Source organism: Sitophilus oryzae, unplaced genomic scaffold, assembly GCF_002938485.1.
Source record: "Sitophilus oryzae breed Bouriz unplaced genomic scaffold, Soryzae_2.0 scaffold_1000_pilon_pilon, whole genome shotgun sequence".
NCBI lineage: Eukaryota > Metazoa > Arthropoda > Insecta > Coleoptera > Curculionidae > Sitophilus > Sitophilus oryzae.
In genome coordinates, this window is record NW_022145617.1 from 2,763,346 (window position 1) to 2,790,447 (window position 27,102).

Genomic DNA, 27,102 nt, shown 5'->3' on the forward strand with positions numbered 1-27,102 from the left:
GGTTTCCAGTGTTTCATAGGTATTTCATACATGCGTCCTTATATAAAATAAAGTTTCTTGTATGCAACACACTGTATTTTATTTATAAAATTAAACGAAAATAATAATAAATTTGAATAAACAATATTTGGCGATATAATTCCGGAAAAAGCCGAACCGCTCCGAAATTTTCAAAAGTTTTAGGTCGCGACCGTTGCAAGAATAGCGCCAAATAGTGTTTACATTGTCCTTATGGGCACTTTCCAATCTAAACTTGTTTCATTTATCTATGTGTTGCTGTCAAACAAAATTCAATTTTTTTTATTGCAAAAATGTCTCAAATATTTAACGAAAATGAACAAGAGCTTATTGCTAAGGTTATAAATTATTTATCTCGAGAAAGGGACGCTGGTATAACACTCTTGCCCGTGAACGCCGTATATCAAGTAAGTACAATGCAAAGGTGTAATATTTCTATTCCTATGTAAAACACAAACTGATGGGAGGAACGTACTTAAAATTTTCTAAACGAAAGTGAATCGGTAAAAAACCCTATTTCGAGACTTTACTTTTACATTTTCTTAAAAAACTTTCCTTTGAAAATTCCGAGGCCAATTCCATTGTTCGATTAAAATTCTATCGAAAATTGTTAAACAAACAGAAACACATAAAGTTATAATAGTTAAAATACGATATTTTAAATTAATTTTCCGAAGCACTTGACGCGCGATAGGCACCTATTTGTATTTGGGGTCTATTCGTCTATCAGCCATTGCAAATTTGTCTATAACAACATCATAAAATTTCGGATTTTCCGTTAATAGTTAGGCCTACCAGACCTAATAATGTCATTTTTTTCTTGGAAGTTCCGACTAAAAAATCCCTTTTTTAATATCACACATATAACACAAACACAGTCTAAATTATTGTCCACACTAGCAGAAGCAGAAGATTGTCTTTCTTGACCCTCCATTATAAACGAAACAGAGTAAGTTAAATTCGAAAAAAATACAATATTACCTATAAAATCGCAAGCGAACCCGTCCCGATAAATGAAAAGTCGCGGAAGGCGGGCGAAAGATCGCTGCCGTCGCTAGCAACTGTGCGCGATTTTCCAGCTTAAATTTGTCGTTTGCGTTCGAGGTCAATAACACCTACATGAAGGAGGCATAGGCGACCGGCGGCGATTTCCAGGCGCGCATCCATGCAGTAAACGGCTAATTAAATTTACTACGTTTATGTAAGGTTTCAAATAAATAATTTTAACAAATTAAATTAATTTTTTGTTATAAAATAACAGTATTGTTAACGTTTAACTATTTATTTTTTTATCTTTAAAAAGTTTAGGGAAGCGGTGCTTCCCCCGCTTCCATGGACCGCACGCCGCTGCTAAACAATATGAACTGATCTCAGATACACTCTAAAACTCATATTTGACAAATATTGATGACGTAACGGTGAATGATGGCTGAACAGCCTTTAATGTAGATTGCCCCTAATTTTGGTTTAAAAAAAATAAATTCTCTAGGTAAGTAATTCCTTCAAAACTTTTACAATATATTTATTTAAAAAAATTTTGGTAACAACAATAAACTAATATTAAACAAAATAACATACAATTTGATACGATCAATTATTGTTTTTTCTCATTTTTTCTTCAAGTTTCCAAAAATCCTGTTTCTCTGTATATTGTTTAACAGTTTTTTCATGTAAAACTTCTATCGAAGGTAAATCTCCACCATACTCTTCAGGCAAACATTGTTTAGGTATCAAAGAAAATAATTTTTCGCTTTCTATGTTTGGAGGATGCACCTTAATCTGAAAATTTATTTTTATATTATTAATAATAAAACAAAAATCTACATACAGGGTGAAAAAAATAGTGTACTAAAACTAACGACTAAGGAATATGAAAGAACATGTAACGCCAATATACAGGCTGCACCAGAATTTGTGATGTTAGACGCCATTTTTTTTGTTGTAACGAATGATTCATCAGCTGGTCATCAGCGACAATTTTAGCGATTTTTAATAGTTTCTGTGTAGTAAACTTTGTATAAACTTTATTACAATGGTGATTAGTTGTTCAGCTGTCAAGTGTAAAAGCAGCAGCGATAAGAAAGAGCCAGGAGTTACGTTTCCATAGGTAAATAAACAGCCCACTCCACCTTTTTAGCGTTTTTTTATTGAATTTGATAATTATTTTTCTGATATTATATGTACTTGCTATGTGCTATACGTCGATACTAGTTTTGTACCTTTTGTTAACATTTTAATACGTTTTTTTCGTAATTAATTAGTATGACACCACCGCATACACCATAGGCGTAGTCAAAACATTTATCAAAAATAAAATATCTCTTCAAGCGACTATGTTAAGAAAAATATGTGCCACGGCACTGTTTGGTGGTATGATAACGATTTGGTCGCAGGTGTTATTCGTCCTTGTATTCTTTAGTCATTGACTAAAACTAATATTACATAATAATTAAGAACTAAATATGCTTCTTACCATGTTTATAAGTTCGGTTTTCATAAAAACCTTGATGATATTCATAATTTTGTCGAAGAAATAGACAGCATTCAGTACGTGAATCACCTTCAACTGCAGAGGAATGCCTTCTTGTAAAAATTGTAGATAATTCTTTATAGCTGTTAGTTTTAATCGGGTTAGGTGCATCAGACTAAACTAAAAGTAAAAATACAAAAAATACAAAATCTTCAAATTTTTGAAGTGAAACAAAAAAAAACACATAGTGCACACACAATTTTATCATAGTACGAGGGTGGTCTGAAAAGTTTCTGACTTAACAAAGATACAAGACATTTTTTCTGAATATTTGTTTTTATTTTTCAACATAGTCCCCTTGTAACTCTACACACTTTCCCCAGCGATGCTCCCATCTCTGTATCCCGTCCAAATAGTATTCGGCGTTTTTCTCTGCAAAATAGTGGTTCACGAAGGTGATTGCCTCTTCATTTGACGAAAATATCTGTCCTCCGAGCGCAATTTTTAAATGAGGGAACAAAAAGAAATCGCTAGGGGCTAGATCTGGTGAGTAAGGCGGATGGTCAAGGAGTTCAAACCGTAATTCGTGGATTTTCGCCATGGCAATCGCTGAGGTGTGAGACGGTGCGTTATCTTGATGAAACAGGATTTTCTTTTTCTGTAAATGTGGCCGTTTTCCGCAAGTTCTGCTTTTAGCTTGTCAAGTTATGATGCGTAGTATGCTCCTGTGATGGTTTTTCCTTTTTGAAGATAATCCATTAAAATAACTCCATGACTATTTCAAAAAACAGTCGCCATCACTTTCCCAGCCGAAATAACAGTTTTTGCTTTTTTTGGAGCTGGTACTCCCTTTGCCGTCCACTATTTGGACTGTATTTTTGTTTCTGGTGTGTAGTGGTGTATCCAAGTTTCATCTACAGTAATAAATCGATGCCAAAACTCGGATTTATTGCGCCTAAACTGCGCCAACATAACGTTGGAAATGTTCATTCGAACACGCTTTTGGTCTAACGTGAGCAAACGCAGCACCCAACGCGCGGACAGCTTTCTCATGCCTAAATCTTGATTTAATATGTGACAAACACGTTCTTTTGATATGTTCAAAATCTCTGCTATCTCTCACTTCAATTCGGCGGTCGTCTAGCACCATTTGGTGAACTTTGGCGATATTATCGTCGGTAGTTACAGTTTTTGGACGTCCCGAATGTTCATCGTCTCCCAAGCTCTTACGGCCACGTTTAAATTCAGCTGCCCAAAATTTCACTGTGGATAAATGATGGTGCAGAGACCCCATACACAGAATCCAACTCATGTTTAATTTGTATAGGCGTATTGCCTTTCAAAACCAGATATTTAGTGTACAGCTCGATACTCGATTTTGTCCATTTTCGCAAAAACACTCACATCAACTCACTCAAACGGCTGTTACATAACAACCGCGCATCCAAAATGACTGAAATTTTTGTGAATAACTGTCAACAGATGAACAATAAAAATTAACTAGCTTTTATCTACGGGTGCTGCCATCTTCACGTTGAAGTCGGAAACTTTTCAGACCATCCTCGTAATTTAACTTACACCTCTCATGTCTATCACTGCAATCAACCCATTAGGTAAATTTTCCTCTTGGGTAATGTCTAATAACATGTAAGAAAGCTTCATTATTGGAACTAAGTCAAAATTGGAATAACTAGGATCGTTTAATTTGAAAAAATGAACTACATAGTTTTCTTCTGTTCTTACTGGGATGCTAGACATATGACTGAAAAAGAATAAAAAAAGCTTCAAATAATATTGTATTTATTATAATAATCTATTAATTATTTATAAACGAATATTTTTCACACTCATAAACAAAGATTGATTTGGTAGTGTCTTGCAAACAAAGTGGTTCGAGCAGGTATACCGGGTGTTGCATCGTCGGATGGGACATAGGATATCCCATGTAAATTTTAATGGGGTCAATTATTGGCTTCCCTAATTATTTTAGAGAATAATTCTATTTAGGTTTAGTGAAGAGCACTAAAACCCACATTTAAAAGAATAACTTTGGATATTTTTGATTAGCTCGTTTACGAGTTATCGCCGATTTCTTTTAAAATATTTCTCCTTTCTTATGGCCCTGTATTTACTTATGAGCACCAGTCAAGGTAAAAGATAACTGCAAAATAAAAACACTAAATCACCACAATACACCAAAACACTTTTACTTTTACACTGGACGCGCGTTTCGCTAACCATGTTAGCATCATCAGCAGATGATTATAATCTGATGTTATAAAGATGATGATTATAAATGATTATAAACAGATGTTTATAATCATCTGCTGACGATGCTAACATGGTTAGCGAAACGCGCGTCCAGTGTAAAAGTAAAAGTGTTTTTGTGTATTGTGGTGATTTAGTGTTTTTATTTTGCTGTGTAACACCAAAGGTTCCAACCCTCAACTGTAATCTAAAAGATAACTGTCAAATGAAGTTGTCATTTCAGAAATTTACCTATTTAGTGCTTTATTATTATTGAAAACTCATTCCTACATCGGAAATCTTAAAGATGTATTTATAAATACAAATTAATATGAATTAAAGTAAAATAAAGTAATCAATTATAAGGTTAATTATAGTATTATTACAATATTCAATAACTTATTAATTTAGGTACTATTAAATGACAACTTCATTTGACAGTTATCTTTTACCTTGACTGGTGCTCATAAGTAAATACAGGGCCAGAAGAAAGTAGAAATATTTAAAAAAAAATCGGCGATAACTCGTAAACGGGCTAATCAAAAATATCTTTTGAATGTGAAATATTCTTTTGAATGTGGGTTTTAGTGCTCTTCAATAAACCTAAATAGAATTATTCTCTAAAATAATCAGGGAAGTCAATAATTGACCCCATTAAAATTTACGTGGGATTTCCTATGTCCCGCTCGACGATGCAACACCCGGTATAGCCGCTATTTGCAAATTATTTAACGAAGAAATCAGAGATATTGTGTCAAAATTTCGCAGGAATCTTAAAAAAACGTCGGTTTTTGGCTGCAGGAAAGGAATAAACTGGGTGTTTTACAAACCCTGCTCAAAAAACTGACTTCAGGGGACCAGGATGTCTAAAAAATCAAGAGAATGTCTGAAGAACAATAATTATTCTTCTACTTTCTTCATTTCTTTAACGACGATGGTTAAAGTCTCAAACACAATAAGCCTTACATGTAGCAAAAAAAATAATAATTTAGTCTTCAAATAATTATAACTAGGTACATTAAACTCATTTAGTTGTTCATTACAGACATTTACTTTGACAAAACTGTTAATTTTAGTTTGCTGAAACTTAATAATATTTATTACTGTTTTTCGTAGGAATTTTTTCAAATACAGACGTCAGCAATGTCAGCATTATATTTCTGTCGAATATTAATTATTTAAAAAATAAACCAGACACCCGAGTAATCATAATTAAGTTTTTTTCGCTGTTTTACTTCATAGAAAAAGCGAGGTGCAAAATTCCAAGCGAGTTTTTCAACACACTCAGGAAATCATTACATCGGAAGAAAATCATAATATAACATTTTCTATATTATGTTCTAATTGCTCTAGATCATTAACAACTTTAATTACTGCTAAGTGCTGTTAAGTGCTATATTAAAAGACACAAAATGTTGTTGTTTCTGTCAAAATTTTTACTACAATTTGTTTTGTTTTTCAAACGTCACAATTTTATGTTTAATTATTATTAAACTGTATTAATTTTTGCGACCTGATTGTCAATATAAAAATGTCATTTTAACGGCTATTTTTATTAGAAATATATTTCTTTAACAATATTAATAATGAATATCATTTATACACTCGGCACAAAAAACGGGCACCTTAAAATTTAGATGTATTTTAAAGTTTTATACCGGGTGCGTCTCAAAAGTGGCTCACCCCTATAATTTTTTTTATATTTTTAGATAAAAAAACGAGATTTGGTATATTAGTATATGACATAAATTAGGATTGATTGACGCATTCAATTGATTTTGGTCACTTCCTGTTTCACCGGAAATGACCACAACTTTTGATTTTTAAATAGCACTGTCGGTATTTTGTTACTTTGGAAATGATACTCTGAATAGAATGACATATCATACGTCAACTTTTGACATCTTCGAATATGGTTTATTTGAAATTGCAGCATGCGATTCATAACGACAATAATTTGACTCGAAATACCAAGTGCGTGGTACCAAATTATTCGTAAAGAAATGCTTTTTCCAAATATGCTAATGAGCCACCCTCCTTGGTTAAAAATTAAATAGTGTTTTTAACACAGCCATGGCACTCTAGATTGCAATTTAAAATACGATTTTTTTATAGCGAAAATGTCAAAAGTAGACATATGATATGTCATTCTATTCAGAATGTCGTTTTCTATGAAATAAAGTAAAAATATACCAAGGGTGCCATTTAAAAATCAAAAGTTGTAGTCATTTCCGGAGAAACAGGAAGTGGCCAAAACAATTGAATGCGTTAATCAATCCTAATTTATGTCATATACTAACATACCAAATCTCGTTTTTTATCTGAAAAAATAAAAAAGTTATTATTATTAGGCCCACGGCCACACAGAAAGCGTTTTTAGCGTTTTGCGTTTTTTGCGTCTCAAGCTCTTTTAGCGATTTTACCGTTTTAAGCACTTTTCTCGATTTGTGTCCATTAAAAACACGCAAAAGACGCGGCAGGCCTGCAGTTTCTATCAACGTCGCAAGCTCGTGGATTCCCGGCCCGTCCAACAATCAATCCTGTGAGAAAGAGATAGGCGAGATTGGCGCCGTTAGCGTTGAAGAGACAAAGATAAAATATGCTGGGATTGAATTGTGGACGGGCCGGGGCATACATATATTCGGAGACAAACACAATTTACTGCTAGTGCCAGTGGTGTGAGTAAAAATAATAATTATTATTATTTGCCATTTATTTTACGAATTTTAGTTTATATGTGTATCGTTTTTTTTATGTTGTAGTGTTGTGGTTTTAGTAGAGTACGAACCAACTAAAAACATGCTACGAGCGTCATCACTTAGACATCGTTTGTCTCTCTTGCACTGGCGCGTCCATGATTAGAACCCAAGAGAGAAGGCGATCGTTTTCTATCAAGGTCGTGACATGTTCTTAGTTGGTTCGTACTTTACTTGTTATAATTATAATATAATATAATTATATTATATAATTATAATTATATAATAGAATAGTAAATATTTCTAGTTGCTAATGCAATTTTAGGACATGATTTATGAAACATTTTGAAGTGAAACTTCTTTACGCGCGCTGGGGGTAAAAATTCAAGGCCGTTACATACGAGCTAGTGAGACGGCCCTGACACACGAGCTCGTTGTAACGAAACGTATTAACGGCTTAGAAATACGTAGTGACGCGACGTGTATTTGTGAGCGGTCCACGTGTTTATCAAAAATAATGATATTTTAATACAAATTTTGTAAAAATGAATCAAATTATTACGTGTAAAAAAACATTTGTTACACGTAAAAACTATTTTTTACGCGTATAAAACTATTTGTTACTGATAGAAAACTATTTTTTACGCGTATACAACTATTTATAACGTGTAAAAATTGATTTGTTACGCGTAAAAAAATATTTTTTTACGCGTAAAAAACTATTTTTTTACGCATCAAAAACTTATTGTTTCTGGTAAAAAAACTTTTTTACCCAAAAAAATATTTTTCACGTGTAGAAAACTATTTGTTACACGTAAAAAATATTTTTTTTACGCGTCAATAACTTATTGCTTCTGGTAAAAAACCTTTTGTTACGCAAAAAAAATATATTTTTTACGTATAAAAAGCTATTTGTTACACGTAAAAAACTAATTTTTACGCGTCAAAAACTATTTGTTTCTGTTAAAAAAACCTTTTTACGCATAAAAACTATTTTTTACGCTTAGGAAAATATTCCTTTAATTTATTACTTTTTCAACATTACAAACTACATTTTTTCAAATATTTCTTTCAAATTTTTGAATTTAACAAAATCTTCCTAAACAGTAGATATTCTTTATAAAAATATTTTTAGATAATACCGTATGATGAAAAAAAATGCATACTGTTACGTTTTTCGTCGGTTCCGTGTGGGTAGAAAGTCACAATTTATTTAAACACTATTTATTTAACACTAATTAACAAAACTAATAACGATAAACGACTTATAGAACTATTTACAAACGATTTATAACTTAGAATTTATTTTGAATTTTAGCGCGTCAACTGTATATTTATAACTGCCCTCTCTAGGCCACTGCCGCCGGCTTTTATACCTACAGCAAAAGAAATCTAGAATAGTCCATAGATCGTTAGGCGCATAGAGAAGGTTTTCGAATGTTCTCGTATGTACTAGTCCATTCTAGTGGGTCTCGATTCTTCTCGAACAAATGAATCATTGCGGTGTCTATGCGATGTTAAGGTCATCCGAGGGCGGGCCATATTGTGAGGTTAGGTCGAGTCCACACCGGCTCGCAACACTGCCCCCTTCTTAGGCACATGCTCGTCCCGAGATGTATACGGTGAATGAAGGTATTTGCAAAGCTGGCCCCTGGTACATTGCGAAGTCTGGTAGAAATAGCAGTCTACAGTTTTCTCTCCCGATCTCAGCTTTGGGTTGTAGCAGCAAACGAGGATCTCGATTCCCGTAAATCTGAACAAGACTTCAATCATGTTCCGGATTGTACGCCAACTCAAACCATCGAGTCCACACGCCAGCTTCGGAATGGCTAATCGTGCAATGTTGTTGTTTAGCAGGGCTTCTCTCAGTTCAATCAGGGTCTTCCATAGATTGAGATAAGTCGGCTTACTCGGGGACCATTCCTTGGTGACCAGGTAGAAGATGTGCCTTGCTTGACCATGTGCATTGTCGGTTAGCCTCAAGACGCTTCCAACCTCTGGATCCTGTCGGCGTAGTTCTCCGACACGCCCAAACTTCTCATTGAACGTCGCAGCGATTCCTCTGGACATCCGCAAATCTCGAGCCACACAATGAGCGAGCGAATAATCAGGAGGCACGGAAAAGAGGTCTCGTTGATCTTCTTTGGTTACACCATAGCGAGCCTTCTCACTGCTGTTGTATCGGGCCATGAAATCGTCAAAGGACATCTCCGAATCAGGGGGATCAAAGCTGCAGGTTCTCACGGTCCCAGCACGATCTTCTATTTCGCCTTGGTAGGGGCTCAAACGGTTGAAATGGACTACCCTCGGTTTTCCTTTTGGCAATTTTCTGATACGGTATACGACGTCATTAATTCTATCCATGACTTCGTATGGCCCTTCCCACGAGGATTGTAGCTTCGGAGATAACCCACGACGTCTCTGCGGGTTATATAGCCACACCAACTTCCCTGGTTGGTATCCTCCATGCTCAGCTTGAATGTCGTAGTGTTCCTTCATTCGGTCACTAGCACTTTGAATATTTAGGCGGACTCTCTGATGAATGTCGTCCATCCTTTGACGTAGTGTGTGGACATAATCTTCTCCGGCGACTTCTTCTCCCGGTCGGCAACCAAATTTCAGATCACAGGGTAGGCGCACTTCCCGTCCCATAACGATGCTGGCTGGAGTTTGCCCTGTAGATTCTTGGACGGATGAACGGTAGGCCAACAGGAACAGGTGAAGAAATTTGTCCCAGTCTCTTTGGTGGTCAGAGACTACTTTGGCCAGATAACGGTTGATAGTTCTGTTCATGCGTTCAACCATCCCATCGGATTGTGGATGTAGAGCAGTCGTCCTGGTCTTGCGGATGTTCAGGACTTCACAGACGCCTTGGAACAGATTGGACTCAAAGTTTCTTCCCTGATCTGAATGAAGCTCCATGGGAACACCAAACCTGCAGATCCATTCTTTAACAAGGGCATCAGCAATCGTGGACGCTTCTTGATTTGGCAACGCGTAGGCCTCGACCCATTTGCTGAAGTAATCCATTACTACCACAATGTATTTGTTGCCATCGTTCGTCTCCGGGAAAGGACCAGCCACGTCGATCGCTATTCGTTCGAAGGGACTACCAACATTGTACTGGCGCATAGGGGCTTTACCACGCTTTTGTGGCCCATTAATGGCTGCGCAAATGTCACATTTCTTACACCAGGCCCTCACATCTTCTTTGCAGTTCACCCAGTAGAACCGTTCACGCAGCTTGCCAAGTGTCTTGGTAACACCAAGATGTCTCTGCTGGTTCCATTGTGAACTTCCTCCAAGACTTCTGGGACCCTCTTCTTTGGAATGACGATCTGTCTTCTCTCTTCTTGTCCTCCGGTCTCTCGATCACACGGCGAAGTAGTCCGTTATCTATTACTAAGGAATTCCACTGGGCCCAGTACGACTTCACGTTCGGCGAATATCTGCAAACTTCCCCCACGTTGGTCTCTGGTCCGCGTTTTTCCAGTTAATCACCAAGCCCAACTCTGGATCGCTGATTTGGTCATTTGCAAGATCCTCGGTTTGCCAAGTATCACCAACCACGGTCGTCCTTAAGACTTTCACTTCTTTCTCTTCTTTGCAACGATTTCCCATCTGTCCGCAATTCCAACAGCGAATCGGTCCCCCCTTCTTGATCATATACTGATCCAGTACTTTCCGCACAATCCTTTCCACTTTGGAATCGTCGGAACACTCCTCAACAGCCCGTACAAATCCTAGAGACCCAGAGCATTCTTTCGCGGCCTCAAATTCCAGGGCACGTGCTAGGGCATCTCCCAAATGCGTTGATGAGCTAAAAGAAGTGTTTGCCTTGTCTCGTTGTCACGTAAACCATCAATAAAGCCTGTACTTTTAAGCCCTCCATAACATTTTCGGGCATAGCAGGGTACGCAAGGCGAACGAGGCGGGCTACGTCAGCTTCAAACTCCTGCAGAGACTCATTTGACTTTTGAATGCGATTTTTTAGCTGGGAATGATAGACATGTTCCAAATGAGCTTGGCCGTACCTCATTTCTAAATGTCGTACCAATTGCTGATAATCTCCCTGTTCCGATGGTGACAATGTCTGCAGGATATCAGTCGCATCTCCTCGCAGTGCGACAGTCAAAGCAGTAGGTAGGTAGGTAGCCTTTTCAGCGATTGTCCATCCGTTCGCTCTCGCAGCGGCCTCAAACTGGCACCAATTGTTACGTTTTTCGTCGGTTCCGTGTGCATAGAAAGTCACAATTTATTTAAACACTATTTATTTAACACTAATTAACAAAACTAATAACGATAAACGACTTATAGAACTATTTACAAACGATTTATAACTAAGAATTTATTTTGAATTTTAGCGTGTCAACTGCACTGGTATATTTATAACTGCCCTCTCTAGGCCACTGCCGCCGGCTTTTATATCTACAGCAAAAGAAATCTAGAATAGTCCATAGATCGTTAGGTGCGCAGAGAAGGTTTTCGAATGTTCTCGTATGTACTAGTCCATTCTAGTGGGTCTCGATTCTTCTCGAACGAATGAATCATTGCGGTGTCTATGCGATGTTAAGGTCATCCGAGGGCGGGCCATATTGTGAGGTTAGGTCGAGTCCACACCGGCTCGCAACAATACTATTTAATTTATTTTTATTGTATTATTAACTATAACGTTCGCCTGTGACGGGGTATCGTAGAAAACGCTAAAGACGCTACAGAAAACAAACTGATTTGTTTTCATTTGCGTCTTTTGCGAGACACGCCGAACGCTACACGCTTTTGGTGTGGCCACTCCTATATAATCCTGTTATTTTGTTTTAGTCGCTAAAGACGCTTCACGCTAAAAACGCAAAAAACGCTTTCTGTGTGGCCGTGGGCTTGGGGTAAGCCACTTTTGAGACGCACCCGGTATATTGTGTTCTAGTGGACCGATTTTGACGATCTTTTAAGCAATTTGTAGCTAAATGATTTGACTTTTTAGTATCTCTTTCTAAATTAAATAGGACGAGACTATTTAAATTTACCTAATGCTATTCATTCTTTTTTCTGCTGCCAGTCAGTCATATTTATTAGTTATTAATAAAAGAATAGTGGGTAAAACTATACAGGGTGAGTCTTAAATAAGTGCAAATATTTTCAGGGGTGGTATATTTCGCCCCCAGGAACACTTTTTTGCAAAAAAAGATGTTAAAAATCGAGCATTTTCTTTTAAATTTTCCTTTATATGTTAAAAAACTTTTTAGAACTTCCTGTTCACCGTAAATTTTCCCCCATGGTATAGTTTCTCAATCTCTGATATTACGGTACTAAAACAGATGCAAATACCGAAAAATTGAGGTGGCTCAATTTTTTTTAAATAAATATATATTTTTTTTTAATTTCCTAACTTTAATAACTCGGTTGGACTTATTTGAAACTCTATAAAGAGAATATATTATGTATATTTTATTGAGATCTACCAGCCTTGAAAATATTTGCACTTATAGACTCACCTTGTAGAATAAAAATTTTCAAACCGAACAAACAACGGATGATTATTAAAATTATAAGTGTCCCAGAGAAAGACATTTTACAATAGTTATCTTCATGCAAATTGATTAGTTAGTCATGGAGTCACTAAGGATCTTAAGTCACTTTAGTTAGAAGATTAACCATTTAATTTTTGCTAATCCAATCTTTTTTGAGCTCTGATCGAGACCGGCCTACCGGGAATTTTCCCGTTTTTCCATATGGCCCATCCACCCCTGCAAATATATAATGAATTTCACATAAGGAAGGTACATGTAAGAAGAATATTAAATGAAACAAATCTGATGTCAAAAAGGCTTCCAAACAACAACTTACTAGGTTTGTTGACTAGAACCATAGAGTTAAACTAGAACCAAAAACAAAGGCATGGTTTTAATGTAAAAATTAATGTCTTCTTCAAAAGCGAATATCTCCAATAAAAATAAAGCTATTGAAATGAACTAAAAAACAAAATATTGAGAAAGGATGTACCTAAACGATAATATGATTTTTAAATTCCTTACTGTCTTAAAATATTCCACAGGGCGTTGTAAACGTTCACCAAAATATCAACATTTTGTTTTACCCTTGTATAATTGACAGATAACAACTTTTATTTTTAATTTAGAACAAGATACTAGAAAGTGAAATAATTTGGCTACATATTGCTTAAAAAATCATCAAAATCGCCCCACTAGAACATGCTATATTAAACTTTAAAATACATCAAAATTTTAAGGTGCACGAAAATGGACCTTTATCTCGGCTCACCGGTCAAACACACTTACCGTCTAATCCCAACCGGTCATTAGTTATTATAAGGTCACAAAATAATACAAATGAAACTCGAAACTACCCCACCAAACACAAAAAAATAAAATATAAACTCTTACTTACACTGTATTAAGTCCTTTTTGCAAGTCACTCCTGCTCATATCCTTGTCATCGAATATATCCGGTGCTTGTTTTTTGCATTGGTAGTACATTTTTATCGTTTTTTTCGTCAAAGGAATATCATTATCACACGAAAGTAGAAATATAACGATTAACTCATCTTGTATCACCGGTATATTTTGATCATCCACACTATCAAGCCATCTTTTTACCACCTCGATGTTCTCAAACGATGTACGACCTTCTTTTACAATTTGTTCTGATGTAAACTTGTAAGGTAACTTCAACATTTGGATTTTTCTAGCTAGAATGTCGCGATAGAAGCGAATAATATACTTGTCAGATCTTAAAGTAAACAGTAAACCAAATTAATTTCAATAAAGTTACAACCTTATACCTTTCACTTAAACTGTACTATACTCTATCGTTTTTATAAAAAAACATGAAATGAGTTTACCTGGCAAGTATGGTATTATGTGGATTTAATGATATATTCAGCAAAATTGAATTATCAATAATTAAAAGGGGGTATTGTTATTATGTACCTGCGGTATATAAAGGTTAACTTTTGAAAATCATGTATATTTCATGAGCTATGTATGTATATTTAAATTAACATTTCCTTGCATTTATATCATCTTTATATACCGTTATTTTTAAGTAAATCAACCAGATCTAATTATATATAGTTTTATACAGGGTGTTTCAAGAATGATGTGCCCGTAACGTAAAAATAAGATTTATTTTTAATATTAACGTACCTAGATCCGATTCTGCTTTGTTTCGTATTTACAGGAGGTTAGAGTTTTATCACTGGAATATTTTTCTTAAAAAACATGTGCGCCACGGACTTTTTTCTCTTTAGCGAAAAGTTTTTTCTTGGCGAAATAGTATAAGCTGTGTAATGCTGAGTAAAAATTTCCATTATCAACATTTAAAACATTTTAATATTATTAACTTGAAAAAATGTTAAAAAAGTACTCATTGATTCCTCATCAAAAATTATGAATAAAAGTTCCTAAAAACATGGATATGGAAATGCATAGTTTTAAAGTAACAGGATGTTAAAACATTTTAAAATTAGTTCTTTTGTAATTATCTTAAATACCATAATTTCCTGTAGGTTGGGCTTATAGTAATAATATCTAATAGTAATAATAGATTAGATAAATAAGTAATGTAATAATTTTATTTTTATTTCATTTTTATTAATTGTGATTAATAAAATAACGTTTAACTCATTAAGGAGACTGAAATCGACAAAATATCACGATACAACTTTTAATTGGCATTAAACGGTCTATACAATTTTGCTCTCAAAAGAAAAAAGTCAGTGGCGCACATATTTTTTTTCGAAAAATATTTCAGCGATAACCCATATGCACGTCCCTGATGAACCTGTCGACGCTTTTTTAGCATTAAAATATATAACACTTATAGTAACTTTTACCCTCAAAATTTCATTCGAATCCCTAAAAACACTGGAGGAAAATTATAATAAATCGAAAAAAAAAATAAAAACTTTAACCTCTTGAAAAAAAGCAGAATCGGACCTATGTTGATATAAAAAATAAATCTTATTTCTACATGAGGAATCTCCCCACGAGAGATGGCACATGTTTTTTGAAACACTCTGTATAAATTTTAATTTTACATTTTTTACTAAATACTGCTCAAAAAAGGAGGTTAGGTCTTTGTTGTACTGAAGGATGTAGAATAAATATCAGCTATATTTTTATAAAGATATTTGTATAAATAATATTTAAATCTTCTAATAATCTTCTATACTAGCACCAACTTTAGAGGATCTCCAGCAAATAATAAATAAGATAGGGGACATGGGAAATCGTTTCGGTCTTAAAATCAACGCTGTCAAGACCAAACTTATGGTAATATGACGCCAGCCTACAATCAACACCGCATTGACCGTGGATGGAAATATTATAGAGCGAGTTCCACGATTTAAATATCTGGGTGCCATGATCAATGAACGATGGGACTGCGATGAGGAAGTTAAACTTAGAACGAATTATGCAAAGTCAACATTTTTTAAACTTAAAAACTTCCTATTAGCACGCCGTCTCCCGCTAACACTTAGACTATGGGTAGTAAAATGCTACATATGGCCTATCTTACTATACGGCGCAGAAACCTGGTCTCTCAAGGCTAGAACCCTGAACCGCATCGAGGTTTTCGAAATGTGGACTCTCCGGAGACTCTTACGTGTGCCATGGACCGCACATGCCACCAACGAAGAAGTTTTAAGAACTGCAGGCTATGAACGAGAAATGCTTAACATAGTTAAAGAAAGGAAAGTCTCATATCTCGGCCATATCCTTAGAGGTGACAAATATTACATTCCTAAGCTGATTCTACAAGGAAAAATAGAGGGACGGCGAGGCCCAGGAAGAAAACAACAATCCTGGCTAAGAAACATACGGGATTGGTGTAACATCAGCGACGCAGCCACCATATTTCGAAGAGCCGAAAACGGCAGTCTACACATTGTATGAAGAGTACAGACAATCGCCAACGTGCGGCTAAGCACAAGGCACAGGAAGAAGAAGAATAATCTTCTAACTACATACATACATACTGCCATTACTCGCTGACGAGTATTCGACATGCATCAAAAGATGGTCACGCAAAGCGTTTTCTTTCATGACTGACAAGCCCGATACGTGATGTTATTTGTTATTTGCCTACCGCATTCCGGACATTCAAAAATCTCATTGCTTTATTGCCTCTTTACTTTTTGGTTGTAGCTGTTAACTGCGTTTACAATTCTTCTCCATTAAGTTCTATTGTGAACTGCTTCATCCCAATGATTCTGCATCCCAATGATTCTGCATGTTAATCCCCTTTAAGTTTTCGTGGAAAATGTCCTTGTACCTTTTGAGTTGTCCACCCGGCCTCCTCTTACCGTCCACAAGCTCACAGTAAAGCAGAAATTTTGGTATGCGGTTTTCTTGCATTCTGCATACGTGACCAGGCCATCTTAAGCGGGATTTTGTCACCATGACTTCAATACTCTCGCAATTAGCTTTTTCAAAGACCGATACTTTTGAGACATGATGGAACGGATTCTTAAGAGTTGTCTAAGGTGTCTCTGTTGCAACTTGTTTAATGCGTTCATGTGTCGGCGGTACGGCACCCAGGTTTCGCTCCCATATAACATGGTGAGGATTATAATTGCTCGGTACACTGCAAGTTTCGTTTTTGTACTCAAGTCATGATTGTAGAAAACCCTGTCTTTTAATTTCCAGAATGCTCTTGAGGCGCTGCTAATCCTGCGCTGAATTTCAGAATCGATATTGGCCTTTTCCGAAATCAAACTGCCGAGGTAATTAAATTCCGCTACATATTCCAACAGTTCTTCTCCGATTCTAATACTACTAATCTTCTAACTATACTCAAAAGAAATGATGCGGAAGAAGATTATATTATTCTTTGTTTAATTCATATTGTGAAACGGTACTTGCTATAAGAAAGCAGCGTGAACCAACCAATCTAGGACATCATTCATAATTTCTGTTGTGTAGGAAGATGCGTAAATAATGCAAATTACATAATATAATATGTAAGTGACAGCAATTTGAAAAAAAAAATAAAGAGAGTGATTTATTTATAGCTCTAGAAAGTTATGAAAAGTAAAAATATAGCATTTTTACATTATATTATTACATACTGTTAAAATACAATACAAATAAAATATGATTTGCTACGTACAGAGTGGGTCAAATTCGACGTTTTTAAAGGGAAACACCCTTTTCTATAGGAGATAGACGAAAACTAATATCGGTGTCTGGAGCTCAATTTTTATCAAAAACATGATGGTGAAAACCGCACGTCGATATCTGTTACCGTTTCGGAGTTAGGCCCGCCGCAAATTGAACCCAGCCCACGTACAGCACACGCCCAACCCATTCTTGATTCCACGCACACGTTTTCCTTAGCACCGCATATTGAACACAGCCCAGACCCAAGTTTTTAGTTTCCATCATGACTAAATACGAGCAACTTCTTGATTTAGAATCAGAATCCGAGAACGAAGAAGGACCTGTTTTACTTTATTTACTTAATAAAAAGAGAAAAAAAGTAAAATAAACGCATATTTTCGAAAAAGAGCAAGCCATGGAGAGTTGAGATTGTCTAGCGAAGTTCCAGACAGCCTATTTAAAGAGTCTTTTCGATTAAACAGGAGACAGTTTTTTGAAGTGTTTGAACTAATAAAAACAGACAATACCGTAAGGATTGCAACGCCCAAAAACCTATTGGAAGTGAAGAAAAACTAGCAGTTTGTCGCAAAAGTAGAAGGGAAAGGAACCCACGACCCACGAAAACTGTGTCTGAATGCAACTAGATCCACGAAAAGACTGTGCTAGACGTCGAGTGTGTGGGTTCAATTTGCGGCGGGTCTAAGGCCCGCCGCAAATTGAACCCAGCACACGCACAGCACACGCCCAACCCATGCGTGGGGAATTTTGTAAAACACAGGAAAGAAGGGAGTACCGCAAATTAAACACACTCCACGCCTAGCACAGCCTTTTCGTGGATCTAGTTGCGTTCAGACACTGTTTTCGTGGGTTCTTTCCCCTTCTACTTTTGCGACTTTTGCGACAAACTGCTAGTTTTTCTTCACTTCCAATAGGTTTTTGGGCGTTGCACTCCTTACCGGTAATGTTTGTTTTATTAGTTCATACACTTAAAAAAACTGTCTCCTGTTTAATAGAAAAGACTCTTTAAATAGACTGTCTGGAACTTCGCTAAACAATCTAAACTCTCCGTTTCTTGCTTTTTTCGCAAATATGCGTTTTTTTTATTTTTTTTTCTCTATTTATTAAACAAATGAAGTAAAACAACTCCTTCTTCGTTCTCGGATCCTGATTCTAAATCAAGAAGTTGCTCGTATTCAGTCATGATCGAAACTAAAAACTTGAGTCTGGGCTGTGTTCAATATGCGCTGCTAAGGAAAACGTGTGCGTGGAATCAAGAATGGGTTGGGCGTGTGCTGTGCGTGGGCTGGGTTCAATTTGCGGCGGGTCTTACGGGGTGTTTTTCAAAAATGTGTATTTTTAAAAAAATCGCTATAACTTTTTTGCTATGGAAAATTTTGTATTTTTGTGAAAACATTTCCAAAGCACCTTTTTACGTAGAATTTAATGGTTTAACTATACTTTTTTTAAAGTTAATAATTTAAGAGTTACCAACAGAAAAACTGATTTCTTATTTGGGACACCATGTATATTTTTAATTAAGTGAAAAGAACTTAAAATTACCTTTCCAAAAATGTAGCACACTTGATATTTTGTTGAAATACAGAATTTTTATAAGTTCGCCACTTTTAACTATAGTAGGCTTTGAACCCCATATTGATGATCTGCCCCTAATGAAACTCGAAAACACATTTTATTTTTCCAGCAAGACGAGCGACCGCCTCAAAACTCTGAAGTTATCAGCCAATTTCGATAATAATTGAATAGCTAACCAAGATCCCAGCCGTTGGCCGTCAAGGCCGCCGGACTTAGTTGTTTTATCCTTAGTTGATTTTTTATCTTTGCGGAAGAATAAAGGTTTTTATATTAAAATTGCCCGTATAATCTAAACAAGAACTGGAAGTACTTAGCGGTTATGCAAGGGTATATCTCACCCTACACTGAGTTAATGAATTCCGCGAGAAATGTTCAAAAATGGTCCCGTCTGTCCATAACAGAAGACGATCGACATGTCGAACACCTGTAGCAAAATCTCATGTCTTGGTTTCCTATTAATTTTTATTGTTATTAGATATAGTTTAAATGTGTTGATGTTGTTAAATATAGTTTAAATTGTTATAAAATTCTGCATCTCTCATTGCAAATATTATTTTTGTTTTAATTGCTGCTCACAGCTACAATTTTTTTGCATTACAGCCGGCGTCATTCAAAGCCTACTTATTCAAAGTAGGCGAATTTTTAAAAACTCTATATCTCGCAGAGAAATCGAGCAAAATATGAAGTATGCTATATTTTTGGAAAGGTGATTTTAAATTATTTTCAACCAATTAAAAATAAACAGGGTGTCGCATATAAAAAATCAAATTTCCTGTTGATAATTCTTAAATTATTAATTTAAACAAAAATTATACGTAAAAAGGTGCTTTTTAAATGTTTTTACAAAAATACAAAATTTTCCATAGCAAAAAAGTTATAGCGAATTTTTAAAAATGCACATTTTTGAAAAACACCCCGTAACTCCGAAACGGTAACAGACATCGACGTGCGGTTTTCACCATCATGTTTTTGATAAAATTTGAGCTCCAGATACCGATATTAGTTTCCGTCTATCTCCTATAGAAAATAGTCCTTAAAAGCGTCCAATTTGACCCACTCTGTACATGAAACTTTTATTTAAACACGGAGAAGACATATAAACAGCCATCTATTAAATAAACAAATACTGACTCATGTAGGAAGTGGGTATATTACCCAAACTATTGCATAAACTCGAAGTGGCTGTTGAGCAACGCCGAAAAAGAAATGAGGAGAAAGATGGTGGTACTGGTACCACTCAACTACTTCTCATTGTTAAGCCGACGACGTCACGGATGAGAATGGTACCTGTTACATAGCCGGCACAATTTCTTTTTCTATGCTCATGCAATGCGGTTGCACGATTCTTCACTGAAGAGAAAAAAGATAGTCTGTGTGAATGAGTACCTATTATATACTTTACGCTCGAATTATGTCAGTAGTACTAGCGGATCTTGGAAAAGTATTGGAATCTAAAGCTCTGCCTGTTTTGCGCTAAGATCAGTTTCTAAGGAATTTAACTTATCAACCTCTAGAATAGCCTATTACGCCCTTTTTGAATCACATCTTCGTTATGCCCTTCCATTCTGGGGTACTTGCTGCGCAACAAAATTTGATCGTATTTTCAGACTTCAAAAAAGAGCAGTTCGATATTTATTGGGACTGAACAGTACCAAACGAAACCAAACCAAACTCACTGCCAGGATTTCTTTAAAAATTTCATAATACTGACTCTTCTTTCTTTATTCATTTTAGAATCTGTTTGCTTAATCCGCAAGCACATATCTGCTATTCCCGAAAGGCCATCTCATAACTATCCACTCAGGAATGCGGAGCACGATCTTTATCTGCCAACCCCGAGCACAGAACTAGTTAAAAGTTCAATACTGTAAAATGCCAAAAAAATGTACAATCGTCTGCCTTTGACTATCAAGTCGATTTCATCCCTATATGCGGTGAGAGACTTTTTTGTTGATGTTTAATCATGAACACTTTTGAATTTTAAAATTTTGATCATCTCGCACACTGGTCAAAGGTCAAGTATTTAATATTTTATAATTCTTAAAATTGTATCTATTTACAATCTTCCTGTTGTAAAATTTTATTAATACGCCTGTTTTTGTGTTCTGAAATAATTGTCCATGTATATACAGTGGTGGCCAAAAGTATGGAAACTTTTTACTTTTTAAAATATCACAGAAAATATTGCTATGCTTAAACTCTCAGGAATATAAATGAACAGCTTATCAACAAATAAAAGTATTCCAAAAATTACACAGCGAAAAAAATCTGTTTAGCAGTTTTGTAGGAGAACAATAGATTTCTTGTGGCCAAAAGTATGGAAACCATAAATAAATACATTAAAATTATTTAGTTTAAGCTGATAAACGGTACGATTTGCTTCAGATAAATATAAACATCATGCCCAAGTCTAAATATTTCTCTACGGATTTAAAAAATAAAATAGTTGAATTATACAAGAGTGGTTATAAACAAATTCAAATAGTAAAAATTTAAACATTTTAAAAAGCACCGTTTCGAAAATAATTCGTTAATTTAATAAAACAGGGAACGTTTCAACAGCTTTTAACTCAGGAAGACCAAGAAAGTTGTGCAACAGGACAATGAAAGTAATGAAGAGAATATCAATGGGAGATTCAAGAAAAACATCCACAGACATTTCTCGAGAAATGGGTGAAAGGGGAATATCGGTATCTGCACGCACGGTGAGAAGAAGGTTGGATGACATGGGACTTTTTGGAAGAGTTGCGGTGAAGAAACCACTAATATCAAAGAATAATAGGATGGCCCGCTTTAAATTTGCTCAAGATCATCTCACCTGGTCTTATTAGAAATGGAATACTGTACTGTTTAGCGACGAAAGCAAGTTTCAACTGTTTGGTAGTGACGGGAGACGTTATGTTCGAAGACCAAAAGGTACACGGTACAGCCAGATGCCCACAGTAAAACATGGGGGTGGGAGTATAATGGTATGGGGGTGTTTTTCTCGCTCAGGTGTTGGTTCTCTTGTTAAAATTGATGGGATAATGGACCGTTTTTTTGTACAAAGACATATTGGAGAATAATATACTGCCTCATGCTGATGAAGAAATGCCACTCAGATGGTTGTTCGAGCAAGACAATGATCCCAAGCACAAATCTCGGTTTGTTCAAAATTGGTTAAATGAACATAATGTTCCACTAATGGATTGGCCCTCACAGTCTCCGGATCTTAACCCCATAGAAAATTTATGGGATCATTTGGATAGCAAAATTCGAAGCCATTCTATTTCAAATAAAAATGAATTATGGGAAGTGCTAACAACTGAATGGGCGGGCATTTCCAGTAAAGATTGTACGAGATTGATCGATTCGATGCCACGAAGATGTAGAGAAGTAATTAATTCAAAAGGGATATATAAAAAAAGGGATATTCCACTAAATATTAGTAATTTTTACATTATCTTGAATTTTAATAAACATTCTTCTTAAGTTTCCATACTTTTGACCAAGAAAATATTCATAATTTTTTATATATTTTTTGATATGTATTAGGTTTTGTAGGAAATTATTTGTAGGTCACGATTATATAAGTCGTTTTATTTCATATTTTAATTTCTCAGCATAAATGACAAATTAAAAAAGTTTCCATACTTTTGGCCCCCACTGTATATGTTCTATTTGTAATTTTGATGACTTAATTTTTTTTTGAATTGTATGATTTGTATTGTGTATTTTTTATTATTTGTATGTTTTTTCTGCTTTTGTTTGTTGTGTAAATGCTTTGTCGATGAAGCTATTTTGGCTTTTTGCACAATAAAGCGTTATTTATTATTATTATTATTATTAATCTTGAATATCTGATTAAATTTTAAATAATTGAATTTAAAGGTCTGTGCACATTATCATATACGTCTGGAACGTATCGTATCATACATTTGACAATGATTAGAATAGTCATTGACGGAAACAGAACTGGGAAAATTGTCAACACAGGAGCTTGGAACACCCTCAAAAGGAAAATACCACTCCTCCAACTACCAATGGATGACATACCAAGAATGTACAATTTTAAAAATCATCTCACTGTAGTACTGGGCAATAAAAAAGATTGGAAGGAAGAAACGTTTGCTTAGCAGGTAAAAAACCATGTAGAATGTAGAATATGTTTAAGAGTGGACCACCGCGACCTTACAAATCTATTGTGTGTTCCCCTTTCTTGAGTTATAACGAGTTATAACTCATCATACAGTCTCAGGGCTTTAACAAAAGCCAGTATCTAAGAAGGCCAACTCTCCATCCTCGAAATCAGCCGTACCAAAACTCATGGCACGAATCTCAGTAAAGTCTCGGCGCACTCAGTGATAAGGTGTTCTTGTATTTCCCCATAGAATTTGCATTCGCCGTTGTATCTCAGCTTCAGCCTACTGAAGTGTTCGTTGAGGAAACAATGTCGTGTTAGAAACCCCGTGACAATCCGAAGATTGTTTTTACTTAAATCAGAGATAACAGATGTTGTCTCTGCTTAAATCAAAAAAAAACTTTGATTTTTCTCGGTCGTAAAAATCCATACCATAACGTAGTATACTGCCTATATTGGTGCTTCCAGAATCTAAAGAGGGATAGAAGTTCCGTATGATCGAATAAAAACGGCGTCAGCGATGGCTATGAAATGAAAATCGCCGTCATTTAATATGTAAAATTATATGGGAAATGTCATCGATTGTCATTTCACAGCCATCGCTGACGCCGTTTTTATTCGATCATACGGTAGTTTGGGCCGAAAACTAAATACTCCGAACCAATGGGATGCTGAGGTAGGTGATCCTTCAAATAGAGGTGTGTACGAACTAGTTAGTAGTAAGTAGTTAGTGAACGAACTAGTTACAATGAACTATTCCGACTTCGGAATGAAAGGATCTAGTTCCCGCTTTTTCCTCAGGACCTATTCCTCCCAAGTAACTAGAATTCCCATCTCTATTATCATTCAGACAGAAATCTACGCTATCGAAAGATGCGTACATTTATCTTCGATAGGAACTATCGAAAACAAGAAATAGTCGTATTATCAAGCGGCATTAAAAGCAATCAACTCAGTAACAATCATTTAAAGTTAGTCAAAGAATGCCTAGAGAAGAAGTGTGAGCCCACCAAAAAGCTAGAAAAGTAGCAAAAAATCCACTGACTGGATCAGAACCGTTCTGCTTCCCAAGTGGAAACCAACTTAAACCGGAACTCAAGAACCTGGAAGACTCCATCCATAACCTGGAATGGGAATCCTCGACAGGTCTAAGACATATCAAGAAATTTCTCAAGACTTACGACCGGGAAAAATCAATCAAATCAAAAGATTTTCCTTGATTTAAGTAAGAACAATCTTCGGGTTGTCACGGGGTTTTCAACAGGACACTGTCTCTTCAATGAACACCTCAGTAGACTGAAGCTAAGAAACAACGACTAATGCAGATTCTGTAGGGAAAATGGGGAAATACCAGAACACTTCATCACTGAGACGGCAACATTACAAAACTAAAAAAAATCTATTTCATTAGTGTGTTGGTGAGGACCAAAACCAAAGGCAATTTTTATTATTAATCTTTACAGTCTTCTTCAAAAGCGAATATTGCCAATAAAAACAAAGGTATTGAGATGAATCAAAAACAAACTAACGAGAAAAGATGCATCTTAATGATAACAAAGTAGTTTTTAAATTCTTTACTTTGTAAAACCATTTTACAGGGTGTTTCTAACTTTCTCCAAAAAAACATTTTGTTTCCTCGTAAAATATTGACAGATTGGAACTATAAATTTTAATTTAGAAAATTATTACTAAAAACTCAAATAAATTAGCTACAAATTGCTTAAAAAGTTATCAAAATCGGACCACCAAAATAAAATATATTAACCTTTAAATTTTTATCAATTATTATATTTATTATCTTAGTCAACTTTATTTCTGTAAACACAGACCTGAATTTATTATAGCATTTTTAAAAGCTTAAGACCTCTCTCTTACCTATTACCACTTTTTTTGATTGCAACATTAAATAATTATATCGCTAAAACATCACAAACATAATTTCTATTTTCATCTTGACGTAGGAATTTTTGTTTGTTCTTAAAATAATTAATTGATATTTTCTTATAACGTATATCATTTCATGCGTTTTTAACTATTAAACCCTATTTTTTACATCATATTATGATTAATTAAATATCTAATTATTAATGAACTTGTATATATTCTACACAGGCTCTGCGAAATTACAAATTATGAGGACATAAGGTTATCCCAGCGCATTCGCCATTTTATAGATAAAAAGAAAACTCATTTCCTTTTTTAGCACTGGCGCTTAGGGAAATTGACAGATTATGTTATTCCCATGAGTCCTAAATAATTTCCTTTAACATAAAACAAAATAACCACGCTTGAGAATATCCAGGTAATGGTTTTTTTTTCAATTTTCTGATTCCCCCATTTCTTTAGCGCCTTAGCTCCCCCCAGGGGGACTCCCTATATTATAATTAAAACAAAATGTGTAATATTTTAAACACTATATATTTATTATTGTATACGCAACATACTATATTTCTTATCAAAACCTTCACAAATCAATTTAAAACATTTATAAACAAGAATTATTTATCCTTTAATCTCTAAAACAGCTCCTAAATTTTCTCCCTTCCCAAAAGGCTTATACTCAACATCCCACAAACTGCTAAACAAAATAAACTCATTCTCATACAACGGTACTTCGAGTACCGCACAAATTTCTTTGCAATTTTTTCGAGGTATTAATTTCAGTACTATACCTCCAAAAATCTGACCAATCATAGTGTACTTCTCTACTAAATCGATTGGTTTAAACTTGGAAACATTGTAGTTTTTGCTCCACAATAACCAATTCAATGTGACTGGGCTCATAACATCCGGTACAATATCAGGTCTTGATGTGATATTTCGAAAAACTCTGACAGCGCGTTTTTCACAGTTTTGAAAATGCAGAAAAAAGGATTCAAAAAACGATGTTTTAAAGATCAGACTTTTGGCTTCTGTTGAGTCTTCTCTAGAGCTGAATATATTGCTGCTTAATTTGCAAGGGACTGATGTAGAAAAATCTACGTCAGATGTCAAAATATTCACAAAATCTTCGGGGGAGTGCTGAGTCCAGTGTTCTATACCTCCTCGTATCAAGATTGGGCGATCTAATTTTAATAATCTTTCAATAAAATCACTATCTATATCTTCATAATTATACACGATTTCATCTAGATTCTGTACTGATTCACATAGATCACATTCAAAAGCCAGTTCTTGTTGAAATATAGCTTTATTTTGAAATAGATTTTTATCTATTAAGCACATTTCGTTTTTTAAATATCTCCAGTCATACAAATTTAGTATTTTTATCAAAAAAATTCTTGTTAACGCTGTTAAGTTCCAATAAAATTTGTCCCAATAAGTGAAAAAATAAATTACAGCAAGTACCAGAAAAAATATTAAACAACTATGAAGAATCTTTAGTAATGTTTTGTTTTCTTCTGTTAGTTTGGAAGTTAATGGTAACATAAGGTTTTTAATTTCTTTTTCCGTATATTTTTCTTTTTTTAAATATACATACAGGTCATTAAGATCTTTATTTAAATCCGTAAATGTATAGGTGGGTTTCCTGTTCAAAGTCATTATTCTAAAATAAAAGAGTAAAATATAATTCCATATGGAACTTAAAATCGTTCAAGAATAGTTAACTAAAATCATAATTATTTACCTTTTTAAACGGCGCTTCTCAAGTGAATATATCGCACAAATGTAGATATGAAACTTAAATTAAATTCTACAGGTTGTTATTCTAAAATAACAACGAAAATTTTAATATATCTTGAAGTATCTGGCAAAATTTGAGTAAAAAACGCATGCTCCTAGAAGGAAATCGATTTTTAAATGCATTTTGTTTTGCCGCCACAAAACAAAAATTAA

At 35.0% G+C, this 27,102-nt stretch overlaps 2 protein-coding genes across 5 annotated transcripts; both read right to left on the bottom strand.

Moving 5' to 3' along the window:
* Positions 1 to 1,523: 1,523 nt before the first annotated feature.
* Positions 1,524 to 14,347, bottom strand: LOC115883034 (alpha-tocopherol transfer protein-like). Of its 4 annotated transcripts, none has more exons than XM_030901473.1 (5): positions 14,291 to 14,347; positions 13,837 to 14,137; positions 4,067 to 4,250; positions 2,492 to 2,668; positions 1,524 to 1,797 (listed from the first exon to the last, which is right to left on the bottom strand). In XM_030901473.1, exons 2-5 carry the CDS (start codon positions 14,121 to 14,123, stop codon positions 1,609 to 1,611), a joined length of 837 nt encoding a protein of 278 aa, XP_030757333.1. In that variant the 5' UTR covers positions 14,124 to 14,137; positions 14,291 to 14,347; the 3' UTR covers positions 1,524 to 1,608. The 4 variants fall into 4 exon arrangements, with proteins under 4 accessions (XP_030757333.1, XP_030757202.1, XP_030757272.1 ...); XM_030901342.1 differs by having other exon boundaries at positions 13,837 to 14,178; positions 14,291 to 14,341; XM_030901412.1 differs by having other exon boundaries at positions 13,837 to 14,178; positions 14,231 to 14,291.
* An 11,359-nt stretch (positions 14,348 to 25,706) lies between these two features.
* LOC115883463 lies at positions 25,707 to 27,029 on the bottom strand. The gene is made up of 2 exons (XM_030901850.1): positions 26,894 to 27,029; positions 25,707 to 26,812 (listed from the first exon to the last, which is right to left on the bottom strand). Exon 2 carries the CDS (start codon positions 26,806 to 26,808, stop codon positions 25,768 to 25,770), a length of 1,041 nt encoding a protein of 346 aa, XP_030757710.1. The 5' UTR covers positions 26,809 to 26,812; positions 26,894 to 27,029; the 3' UTR covers positions 25,707 to 25,767.
* Positions 27,030 to 27,102: the final 73 nt, after the last annotated feature.